Raw genomic sequence first — 12,914 nt, forward strand, 5'->3', positions numbered from 1 at the left:
GGGTTAGCCTTAGCTTGTTATTGTTAGAGAAAGGCTTCTTATCACTGACAAGAGGATCCAAGAGGTATATTTTTTTTTATGTTTTTCTATTTTAATTTTTAGAACCCTAAAAATAATTAAAATATAAATAATTTTTAACTCACACTCTCTTTTTTCAAGCACAAAAAGGAGGCAAGTGGACCTAAGTGTTGTCACTAGCAAGAGGATCAAAAAAGTATGTCATTTTTAAGTTATTTTTTAAATTTGTTTCTTAGAATCGAAAGTATGATTGAAATCCAATTTATATTTTTAACTCTTACTCTCTCCTTTTTGTAGGCTTATTATTCTCAATTTGTTAAAACTTTGGATTTCTTTCAAGGAGGTTCTATTTGAGTATAGTAAGTTACTTGATATTTGCTATGTATTGGTGATATCTATATATTTGAACCTATGTTTAACATGCGTTAGTTTGGACATATGTTATTGTCGCACAGAGTCTGTTATGCTTTTGGTACATTTGTGTGAATGAAGTTATGGATAAACTTGATATGGTTTGTTTATTATATTTAAGGTTATATGTAATCTTATTTGCATGTTTATTAAACTAAGTGTTTGTGAAGTTGTTGTGTATTATATTTAAGTTTATGTCTAATCCTATTTCCATGGTTTTTGCTTTTTTTTCTTAAGAGCTTCAAGACTTAGTTCTGTACATGTGAATGATGTTATGGATATTATAGCTACTTGTGTTACTAAAAATGATTTCTTTATAAAATTATTAGCTACTCTTAATTTGTATTCAGGGTGGTTTTGATTTAGATCAACAATCTCCAACCCGTAGCTAGGAATTTTTACATGGGAGCCGATTTGAAGTATTGATATAAAAACATAATTCATAAATCTATTGAACACAAAATTTCAATTTTAATATATCTTAAAAATTAATTAACATACAAAAACTGTCTAGTTCACTATAGACATATACAAGAATATCTACAAAAAAAAAAAAAAAAACATTTCACATCAAAATCATGCTTGATGCCTATTTTTCATGTAATGAAATTCATCCATAATCATTTCCATGGTGAAATTCCTAGCAATTTTCTTTTCTATATAACCTATCATATTATTTTCCAAAAGTTCATCTTCCATTCCATTGCGAAGTCTTGTGTTTAATAGTTTCATAGCTGAAAAAGCTTGTTTGGTAGTTGCTGTTGAAACTGGAGGAGTCAACACAAGACGAATCAGTCTATCAATTAAATGACAGGATTTAGACTTCCCTGAAATTTCTAATCCCCTACATAGCTCTGATATTGTACCCATATTTTGAAAATCTGGATGCTTTGTCACATCAAGCTCATAATGTTGCAATTGACGCTTCAAAAGACATTTTCTGCTCAGTGAAATCTTGAGGATAATAATTTTCAACCAAATTGCAAATATCACCAATTTTGAATGATCTGAAAGCATTCTTAGGATTTAATGTTGAATTAAGAGTGAGAAGATTTGCTATTAGCTCACAAAATCTACTATTCAATTCTTGCAGTTGAAAGTCTATTGCAATTGTAAATATGTCAATTCTTAAATGATGTTCTATTGTTGTCAAAGCTTTATCTTGATGACGGTATCTATCTCGAGCATTAGTATAACAAGCATTTAAATTAGGAATATGAATTTCATGTTGTCCACAAAATGATGTAACACTAGCAAGTAAAGGCCCCCATCCATCATCTCTCAACTTTTGAATATGTGATTTTGTAGTTGAAACTAAATGCATGGCATTTAAAAGATCCTGAGAATGTTGTTGCAAAGCTTGACAAAGAATATTAGTAATTCCCATAATCTCTTTCATCATATGCAAAATTAAAACAAATTCAAATGATGTTAATACATGATAAGCTCCCTCGACATCACCACATTGTCCTCAAAGATAGTACTAATAACTTTGCAAGTTGCATCAAAATTTTTTATCAAACTACAAATAGATTGAAAATGAGATCCCCAATGTGTATATCCAGCTCGTTGCAAAGTACCAATTTGGTTTGCTCCTCTTCTAGTCTCAATTTCATTAGAAGCAATCATATTCTCAATTTGTATCCCCTGAGCATATTGCGATTCATCATTGCGCATACTAGAACTAACGACAATATTGATAATATTAGTCAAATGATCAAAGAATTGATAAACAACTTTTACTTCTCTAGATGCTGTAACTAAAACCAATTGCAACTTATGAGCCATGCAATGTACATAATAAGCATATGGACATTCATTAAGAAATAGAGCTTTTAATACATTCCATTCACCACGCATATGACTAGCTCCATCATACCCTTGACCTCGAATATTCTCAATGTGGAGGTTGTAACGAGAAAGGACAACACATATCTCCTTCTTTATGGTCAATGCAGTAGTATCTCTAACATGCACAATATGAAAGAAACGCTCTTTAATGAAACTATTTTTATCAACAAACCTCAAAATAATGACCATGCTCTCTCTTCGACTTATCCCGGGTTTCGTCAACGAGAAGGCAAAATTTTGCATTCCGAATTCCTTCATAAATAGCATTTCACACTTTACTAGCAAGAATATCCAAAATCTTCTATTGAATTGTGGGTGATGTATATTTGGCATTTTGTGGAGTATTTTCTAGGACAACACTAGCTACTTTGTCATTGAAAGTTGATGTGAATTTTATCAATTCAATAAAATTACCTTTATTTTTTTATTCAAGGCTTTTATCATTACCTCTAAAAGCACAAGCTTGGAATGCTAGCCATCGAGCACACTCTATTGAGGTTTTGAGCTGCAACCAATTATTCTCTATTTCTTTTGACATTTGTTACTCAATTAGCTTGTCAATATGTCGTGAATAATTCTTTAGATCCTTGCAACATTTCACAACAATTTTATGTGGGGAGTTTGGATCTTTCCCTACATGACGAATTAATGGACAATTCATTCCATCATTCACCTTTTTCCAATTATTCAAACTTGTTGAAATGAATGCATTTGATCCAGGACGACCTATTGGTTTCTTACCAAAAAGGTAGCAAGGTAGACAATATATCGCATCCATTGAAGGTGAGTATTCCAACCAATCACTATGTTATTCAAACCATGAAAATTGAAATCAACAATGATGATTATCATTGTTGTATGGATAGTCTATATTTTTAGTTTGATATGGACCTTCTTTAAGATAAGCTCGTCGGATTTCATCTTGTTTGTTGATAGGAGATTCACATATTTGTTTACGTGATCCTTGATCACGATCTATCTCTTCAGATTGAATTTTTGAACATTTGGAGGGTGTTCATCAGGCATTGAAGAATCAACATTTGTTTCTACAGCCAAAGGTGTCCTAAATTCTAAATTGCTAACTCTTTTTTCTTAAAGAATGCATCAATTGTTTTTTAGTTGCTCATAATTCTTTTAGCTTTAAGAATATGACTCAAAAATTAACCTAAAAAGAACTTTAAAAAAAAAATCTTAATTAGAAATTTTTACTTAATTATATGGATGCTATTCATACTAAAGAAAAAAACAAAATTTCCACTATAATTTAAGCAGACAACCCATCATCATTCCTATTATTAAAATTTTCCTGTATTTTAATTTTTTTAATACGACTTTAATTAATAATAACACCTCAAACAAAAAAAAAATTAAAGACACATGTACACAACATAAACCAAACAATTTAATAACACCCATAGCCACATGATATCTAACTGATAAAAAATAGGTAATAAATCAAAACAATTTTACCTTAGAAACTTTGCCTTCACAAAGTGCAAATATGAGTGTGGGTTGTGTGGTAATGCCTACAACTGTATATCTTCCCTTCAAGACTCATCACAAACAACCTCCCCATGCCTTCAATCATGTATTTCTCTAAAAATCTATGAAAAATGAAAGAGCATGTGAATATTTAGGTGTAGATAGTTGAGGGGAAAAAAAAAAAAAAAAAGACACTAAAAAGAGATGAAGGTGTAGTGTTGAAAAAAGAGAAGAAAAATCACCAGTCACCAAGTTCCCACTCCTAAAATTTGACAATAAAGTATACTGAGTGATTTATTTTAGAAAGCAAGAAGAAAGAAAAAAATGGTCGGGTTTTTTTTTTTTTCTCGAATCATGAGGACTGAGGAGGGCTGACTGCTGAACTAATGAGTTGAGTTTTGGGGGCTGGTAGTGATACCAGTGGTAGCGTACCACAGAAGAGAAAAAAAAAAAAGTTAAGAAAGAAAGGGTTTCCAAAGGTATTTTGAGATTAAGAATGGGTTGATAAAGTGAAATTTTTGTTGTGAAGTGTTTGGACTTTTGAGTATTTAAATGTAAGGTGGGCCAAGTTTTGTTTTATTGGAGTACAAAAGAGGCCTAAGACTAAAGCAAACTTGGGAGAATAGAAGAAATATGGGGGGGGGGGGGATGTTCATCATAGGCGGGCCCAATTATATTTTCTATATACACTAGTGAATTTTTTTTTTTTTTTGTAGGAGCCACGCCCCCCCCAAGGGGCTATGTGGCTCCACCCCTGTCTCCAACTCCTCATAGATTGCAAGTTTCATCCCATCAAGAAACTAGCTTCTCGCAATATCTATAGTGTTTTAAAGACTCTATGGGCTATTACATAATTGTTTTGAGCAACCGCATTTATTTTGGAAGTATTGTACTTCGTTTATATTATTGTCATAGTTTGGATTTTTTTTTTTTTGGTAGGTAGACAAGTGTTTTGTTAAATTCAAGATGATACTTTAAGCATATGTTATGTATTGGTATTATATATATATATATATATATATATATATATATATATATATCTATTTGAATCTATGGTTAATGTGTTAGTTTGGACATTTGTTATTGTAGAATATTGATGATCAATAGATCTATTTGATCTATTACAAGCTTGTGTTAGTTATTGTGGTATTTTAAGTAGGTTTTTATAGTATTTTAATATGATAAAATGAAAAAAAAAGAGTAATAATGAGCAATTTTTTAGCAATGTTTTTAAAATGTCACTAAAAAGCATGAGATAAACCCTTTAGCGATGTTTTTAAAATGTCGCTATAGGATTTATTATTTGCGGTGTTTTAGGAATGTCGCTAAATGTATTTTCCTACATAAAAAGCAAAAATGTTATATTATTTATTGACGTTCTTGAAAACGTCACTAAAGTTTTTTAAGGCAGTTAATTACTTATATATGACAATGTTTTGAAAAATGTCACAATAGACCTACAACGACGGTGCTATAGCAAGATTTTTGAATGTGGTAAAAAAAATAAAAATAAAAAACACAATAGACCATTTGTGTCTACAGTGATTTTTTTTTTTTTTTTTGGCAACATTTTACAAACTGCCGAAACTTTTTTTTTTTTTCTTTCTTTCTTTTGTAGTGAATAGGCAGTACTAGTATATATTGATGCCTTTATTTTGTTTCCAAATCTACCGCCTATGGTGGATAAGTTATGTACCCTTGATAAAGAGGGAGCTTTATTGTAATATACTTATTGCTATTTAATTCCAGTTATCCTCTTTTATCTTTAAAAAAAAAAAAACTTTTTTTTTTAAAGTTCTTTTTTATAATCATTAAAAAAAACCACTCTTTTCTCTTTTGGTTTGTTTACGCAAACACTGGCCTTTTTTTTTTTTTTTTTTTGAGAATCCAGTTAAATACGTTTTATTAAGGCAGGCTAGGTAAATCTGCCTGAAAAATTGAAACAAGGTCTGGTGGTACAGTATCCAGCCAGACAGTCATTAAGTGTAGAGACTTTGCCTTACGAGCTAGGGAGTGGGCATTGGTTGTTCATCTAAATCATCTTGACTCTATCTGCCAATGCCAAGCCCACTACCACATATAAATATAAATCATAATCCCCATAATTTTCTTTACAAGAAGCTACTAGGGAGATATGGATGTTGTCGATCTCATAGAGGTTAAGCCTCGTTGGCTTCATCTACAATGAGGTGGGGTTGGGCTATTTTGGGTTTCATGGCCATCAAGGGAAAAATAAAACTAAAAGGGGTAAATTACATATTTGGTCCCTAACTTTTACACTAAATGTCAATTTGATCCTTAGCATTTCAAATGTGTCAATTTGATTCCTAACATTTTGGTATTGTGTCAAAATAGTCCCTATCATTAAGTGCTAAATGGAATATGCTGACATGGCTAACGGTAAAATTAATATATTATCTTTTATGCCACGACAATTTCCACATAAGCTTCCATGTGGCATTATCAAAAAAAAAATCAACAATTTTCTAATTCACTCCCTCTAACTCTCTCTGTCTTTTTGATTTAACTCAGACTCACTCTCGCTCTTCTATGCTCAGCCTCCATGACAGCATGACCGAAGCTCACTCTTTGATTTCCTATAATGTCATTGCTATTCTCCGCTGCTTGCCACCACCATCACACCAGTGGTTGCCAAATCCAAACCAACCTCTCGCTCTCTCACTCTTACTTGCTCTCTCTCATCAATCTACCAAGATCGTAGCTCTAAGCCTCTATCTGTCTTTGAACTGTGTGTAAGGAGAATCTAAAAGGAAATGGGTTTGGTTATTTCAGATGGGTATGTTTCAAGTAGATGAAGCTCTTTGCATTCATGGGTATTGTTCATTTTTGCAAGCCATATAGATGGTATGATTTGGTTTGGATTTTGGTTTATTTTCAAAATGGATTCATGGGCTTGGATGTTTCCGATTCTAAGTTGATTTGTAAATGGGTATTGATATGAGTAAGTGCTTTATGTGATTTGAATAAAAAAAATTTTGTTTTGGTATAAATGTTTGGGTATTTTCAACTTAGCTTTATAAAAGTTACCATGGCTTTTGAGTGGAGTTGTGGTGTGCCTTTATGTTAGAACCCCTTTCCCTCTCCCTTGTGTGTGTGTTTGTTTCTCAAAAAAAAAAAAAAAAAAAAAAAAAAAAAAAAAAAAAAAAAAAAAAAAACTTAGCTTTACAAAATAAAAAAGAAATTATTTTTGCAAAGGTTTGGGTATTTTAACTTCTATTCTATTTCTATCTTCTAAAATTAAGTTTCCCAATACTACCCCTTCTTTCCTCTTTCCATTTGATGGAATAGAAATGAAGGGTTTAAAAAAGAATATATTTTATAAAAATTATTTAAAGAGAATGAAGGATACAAATTACACACCTACAATGTGAATAGATTGTATTTTATCGACTTCTTTCATGGAGTTCAATCATTGGAGCTTTGAAGGAGCCAAAAAATTACATGGTATGAGACAATAGGAGCTCCATCAAAATAGATTTGGATGGAATGGGTATTTTTGTATTTGCTTGGCCTTGAGTAAGCTTCGGTTATGGAAGTTGAGCAATAAGCATAGAGAGAGGGATATATCAGAGATAGAGAAAGTGTTAGATTGAGATAGAAAAACCTTTGATTTTTTAAATTAATTCCATGTGGCAGCTTACGTGGAAATCTAGGTAGCATAAAAACAATATATTAATTTTACCGCTAGCCACGTTAACATTTTCCATCCAACACTTAATGATAGAGACCATATTGACACAATACCAAAAGGTTAGGTACCAAATTAAGACATTTAAAAGGTCAATGATCAAATTAACATATAGTATAAAGCTTAGGAACTAAATATGTAGTTATCCAACTAAAAGTTTTTGATTCATGGAAAAATGTCAATTTTGGGTTTCGAAACCCTTTTGCAAAGGGGGAAAAAAAGGTAGTATGGGCTATTTTTGTTTATGTTGATGATGTGTCATTTTTTGTTGTGATGGGTTTATAAGATATTGCGCAACAAAGAGAAACACTACAAAAAACGGGGTCTAAAGCAGCGTTTCAAAAACGCGGCTATAGACCCCAAAAACGCGGCTATAGCCTATAGCCGCGTTTTCTAGAGCCGCGTTTGTAAACGCGGCCTAAGCGCCAGCAACGGCCCACAATGGGTCTATAGCCGCGTTTTTACAACCGCGGCTAAGATTGGACCTAAAGCCGCGTTGTTTAACCACGGCTATAGTGCGAGACCTATAGCCGCGTTTTTCAAAAACGCGGCTATAGGTTTTTTAAAAACAAAAAAATTAAAATTTACTGGGTGTTTTTTTCTCCAAGAAATTCAAAATTCAAACCAAAAATAAAATTCAAAATTAAACGGAAACCCAGAAAATTCAAAATCAAATACAAACCCAAAAATTTCAAAATCAAACACAACATACTCACAATATAAACACACCCAAAAAATTCAAAATCAAACACAACATACTAACAACACAACCACAATTTGCTCCAAAATATAAGAACACAAACCCATGAATCTCCTCTCCTTCAACAAAGCCAACCCAAATCTAACACTAAAACCATTCAAGTACAAGCTCATAAACACAAACCCATTTAAACATAAACACAATATCGGGGACACAATAGCACAAATTCAAAATTTTAGCATTTTCTCCATTTTCTTACTAACTAAACATAAAATAACAAAAAAAAAAAAACTAGATCTATAGAAAAATTAGTGAGCGAGATGAAGAAAAAAAGAAGAAGTAGCTGGAAACAAAGGAAAAAAAAAAAGAGTTGTGTTGGAGTGAAGAAGGAAAAAAAAATGCCGTGACTTGCAAAAGAAAGGAACAAAAAAAAAGAAAAAGAAAAAAGATGTAGGAACTTCAAAGAAACAAAGAAAAAAAAAAAAAAGAGCTACGTTGGAAAAGTGAAGGAAGAAAAAAAAAAAAAAAAAAAAAAGGGAAGAAGAACCTGAAGAGTTAGTGAAGAAGGAAGAAAGAAAAGTAAAAAAAAAACAAAAAAACCTGAAGACTTAGTGAAGAAGGAAAGAAAAAAAAAAAAAAAGGAAAGAGAGAACCTGAAGCTTAAGAGCGAAGAATGAAGAAAGAAACAAAAAAAAAAAAAGAGAAGAACTTATATTGAAAGTGTGGGGGTAGGTGAGGCTGTAGGTGGGAAAGGGGGGCACGTGAGAAGTTTAATTTTTTTTTTTTTTTTTTTGTGAGCCACGTTTACGAAAACACAGCCAGAGGGGGACCTATAGCCGCGTTTTTGGAAAACGCGGCTATAGGCCCCCCTCTGTTGCAAACTGCGTCTTTATTTTAAGAAAATTTATTCGACTGAGGGGGACCTAAAATTCATTCAGTTGGGCCAGAGGGGGACCTATAGCCGCGTTTTTAAAAACGCGGCTATAGGTCCCCCTCTGGCTGCGTTTTCAAACGCAGCTCCAGGCCCCACTTTAAAAAAAAATTTATTCGGCTGGAGCTGCGTTTTCAAACGCAGCTAGAGGGGACCTATAGCCGCGTTTTTCGAAAACGCGGCTATAGATCAGCTATAGCTGCTTTTTTTTATAAACGCGGCCAAAAAACGCGGCTATAGCTCGCGTTTTTTGTAGTGAAATAGAACGCTTTGCCTGAAAATGTGAAATTCTACCTATTTGTTTAGGATTTGAAGCCGGCATTTGGGAGACTAAAATTTGGCCTATAAAATGAACCCTTAAATTTGAAACTAGTGTATAATCTGTGCTTATGCACATGTACAATTAAAAACAGTAATAATTACACAAATATATACAGGTTCAAATTACATCTTGTGTAAAAATTATATTCTTTTTAAGCCATATATTTCTCAAATTTCTAATGATTTTTAAAAAAAATGGCATTATCCATATCCTCACTAAACACTTACCTCATTAATAACATTCCCATTTTTTTTGCTCTCATTGATAATTAGATTTACAAATTATAACTATCCTAACATTCATTGCGAGAGAGTCAACAATTCAACAAACAACAAAATCTACACCTATAGGTCATTTCCATCAAGTTTGGCAATTTTAAACCATCAAGTTGTAGAAAACATCATGTTTCACTGCAATGATCTCGTCACACTGTACATACGTCGTCCATGTTGCTTCCAAATGAAACCTATCTTCATTCCCAACATGGTTCTTTGCACAACCATACGTGTGTATCAATTAGGAGACCTAGATGATTCAAAATGGTGATAACCAACATTTTTGAAAACATAAGAGCCACTCAATGGTTTCCAACCCACAATCTAACTATTCAAAAATAACATCCTCACCGACTTACCGTCTTCCATATTAATCCACGTGAAGTAGGTTCCTTAAAAACCAGGCGTAAATGGGCAAATGCCCATTTCGCACAAAAAAAATGGGCAAATATCCCATTTTCCAAACTAATTAGGGAAATGCCCCTCTTTTGAAACTAGATTTGTCAAAATCGAATTTCAAAAAAAAAAAAAATTCTGGAGCCCTATAGCGCGTTTTAAGGAGCCTATAGTGACGTTTTAAGGACCTATAGCGGCGTTTTGTAACTTGATCTCTATGAAATCGAGTTACATACAAGTTTTTTTTTTTTTTTTTTTTTTTTTACCTATAGCTCGACTTCATGGAGCTCGAGTTACAAAATGCCGCTATAGGTCCTTAAAAATGTCACTATAGGCTCCTTAAAATGTTGCTATAGGGCTTAACTCGATTTTGAGAAAATCGAGTTTCAAAAGAATGACATTTCCCTAATTAGTTTGGAAAAGGAGGCAATATGCTGATTTTTTTTGCGAAAAGGGCAAAAGCCCATTTTGGCCTTAAAAACCAATATAAACGAAACGTTGTTACAAACTTATATATACACTAGGTTGTAGTCAATGCTTTACACACTAAAACATTCAATAATAGTGATAATGAGATGATTTACTTAGATGAGTGAATGACTTATTTGACATTACAATTAAGAAAATTTAAATGAACACTTGGCAAAATACATAGGAAAGTTCAATGAATATATTGATCTATAATACATATTTGATGGCAAAAATGGGCAAATGTCCATTTTGCGCAAAGAAAAGGGCAAATGCCCAATTTTCTAAACTAATTAGGGAAATGCCCCTCTTTTGAAACTCGATTTTCTCAAAATTGAGTTTCAAAAAAAAAAAATTTTGGAGCCCTATAGCGACATTTTAAGGGGCCTATAGTGATGTTTTAAAAACCTATAGCGGCGTTTTGTAACTCGAGCTCCACGAACTCAAGTTCCATGCAAGTTTTTTTTTTTTTTTACATATAACTTGAGTTCATGGAGCTCGAGTTACAAAACGCCATTATAGGTCTTTAAAAACATCACTATAGATTCCTTAAAACGTTGCTATAGGGCTTAACTCGATTTTGAAAAAATCAAATTTTAAAAGAGGGGCATTTCCCTAATTAGTTTGGGAAATGGGGCATAATACTGTTTTTTTTTTTTTTTTTTTTTGTGCAAAAGGGCATTTGCCCATTTTGGCCCATATTTAATTAATAAGTTTTAATAAATAATATTTTAATTTAGAGAATTCTTTTTAAAATAAATCATGCCAATAATTCCACTAAGTGACAAAACACAATTGATAGAGTTTTTAACCAAAAACGAATGATATCGACAGGAAAATGTGAAAGATATAAAAATGATGGCACGTAATTGAGATTGAGGTTATAGGTATTTGTTCGTAGAAATTAAGTTCAATTTTTTTTTTTTTTTTTTTGGGAATCAATTCTAGTTTTATCAATCACCAACGCGCTATGTGCAATATTATGAGAACAAACTTTTGATTTACAACTGCATATAAGCACAGTCCAAAATTTGGCAAAGTATTCAAGATACAATATGCTATTACATATAAGCACGATCCAAATTTATACAATAACAAAAAATATTAAATTAAAAGCATAATAAGAGGTAAAAATAATCATCAAGAGAATTATTAAATTGATTTCAGAAATACTACTGGATCTTGTAAGTTCTTTCATAAAGAATAGAATTTTGTTAAGACCACAAACTCCAATAGATGACTACAAATTCCTCCTATATATATTTCTCTTTAAGTTTTAACATGTTGGATTCATTGACCCCACAATGAGTCCAACATGTTAAAAGTTTCCAGGAGAGAGCTTCACACACATAAATACTTAGATTAGGCTAGCTAGAGTATAAATTCTATCTTGTATTAAAAAAAAAATCATGTTGGACTCATTGTATTTTGTGTTAAATAAGTCATTTGGACCAAAATAAAAAAGAAATTAGAGACACGTGACACAAAATCGAACACTGATTGAGGATTCTAATTGGATTTTCTCTTAATTTTATGTGTGTGTGTGTGTGTGTGTGTGTGTCGTTCTCTTTAAGTTTTAATGTGTTGAACCCCTCAGATCTCACAATGGTGTAAATTCATGCATTAAAATTAAATTAAAAAAAATTAACTCCTCATATTTTGTGTTGAATAACTCATTTGGCACCAAAATTAAGATGAAATTGGAGACACAAGACGCAAAAATTAGATACTAATTAAGGATTCTAATTGGATTTTCTCAAACCGTTGACTTTATATATACTAGCTTGTTACCTCATGTATATGCATGAATACACTTTAAGATATAAAATAAGATACATATTATAATTCCTATATATATATATATATATATAATTTAAAAACTATTGATAGACATTCTTGTATTTTTTTAACTTTTTACAAAGTCTTGTAAGAATATTATTAGGTATAAAATGTAAATTGTCTATGTCTATTTTTTTTTATTACTTCTTAATTATTGTTATTGTGAAGCACTTTTTTTTCAATTCATTTATTCTAGACTCTTTGGTTTTTGTACTCAACAACTCATTTGAATGAATATTTATGATGTAGTCTCACATTTGATTCTAAAAGTAAGAAATAAAACTCTCAAAAAATAAATAATTTAGAACACGATGCAAAATTGGACTCTAGTTTGAAATTCTAATTGAACTTTTTCTAAGCTTCGCCTATATATATATATATATATATATATATATATATATAATACTAGTGTGTCATCCCATGCATATGCACGGGTAAATTTAAAAACAATCACACACACACACACACAAACACACACACACATAGATATGATTTAAAATCAAATTTGATCT

General features: G+C 31.7%; 2 protein-coding genes across 2 annotated transcripts; both read right to left on the reverse strand.

Moving 5' to 3' along the window:
* Positions 1-1,333: 1,333 nt before the first annotated feature.
* Positions 1,334-1,816, reverse strand: LOC142616427 (uncharacterized). The gene has a single exon (XM_075789285.1). It carries the CDS (start codon positions 1,814-1,816, stop codon positions 1,334-1,336), a length of 483 nt encoding a protein of 160 aa, XP_075645400.1.
* A 44-nt stretch (positions 1,817-1,860) lies between these two features.
* LOC142616428 (uncharacterized) lies at positions 1,861-2,523 on the reverse strand. Its single transcript, XM_075789287.1, has one exon. It carries the CDS (start codon positions 2,521-2,523, stop codon positions 1,861-1,863), a length of 663 nt encoding a protein of 220 aa, XP_075645402.1.
* Positions 2,524-12,914: the final 10,391 nt, after the last annotated feature.

Source organism: Castanea sativa, chromosome 11 (genome assembly GCF_040712315.1).
Source record: "Castanea sativa cultivar Marrone di Chiusa Pesio chromosome 11, ASM4071231v1".
NCBI lineage: Eukaryota > Viridiplantae > Streptophyta > Magnoliopsida > Fagales > Fagaceae > Castanea > Castanea sativa.

Coding starts and splice junctions, on each gene's coding strand:
- LOC142616427 (XM_075789285.1), bottom strand. CDS start 1,816: ATGGGAATTACTAATATTCTTTGTCAAGCTTTGCAACAACATTCTCAG.
- LOC142616428 (XM_075789287.1), bottom strand. CDS start 2,523: ATGCAAAATTTTGCCTTCTCGTTGACGAAACCCGGGATAAGTCGAAGA.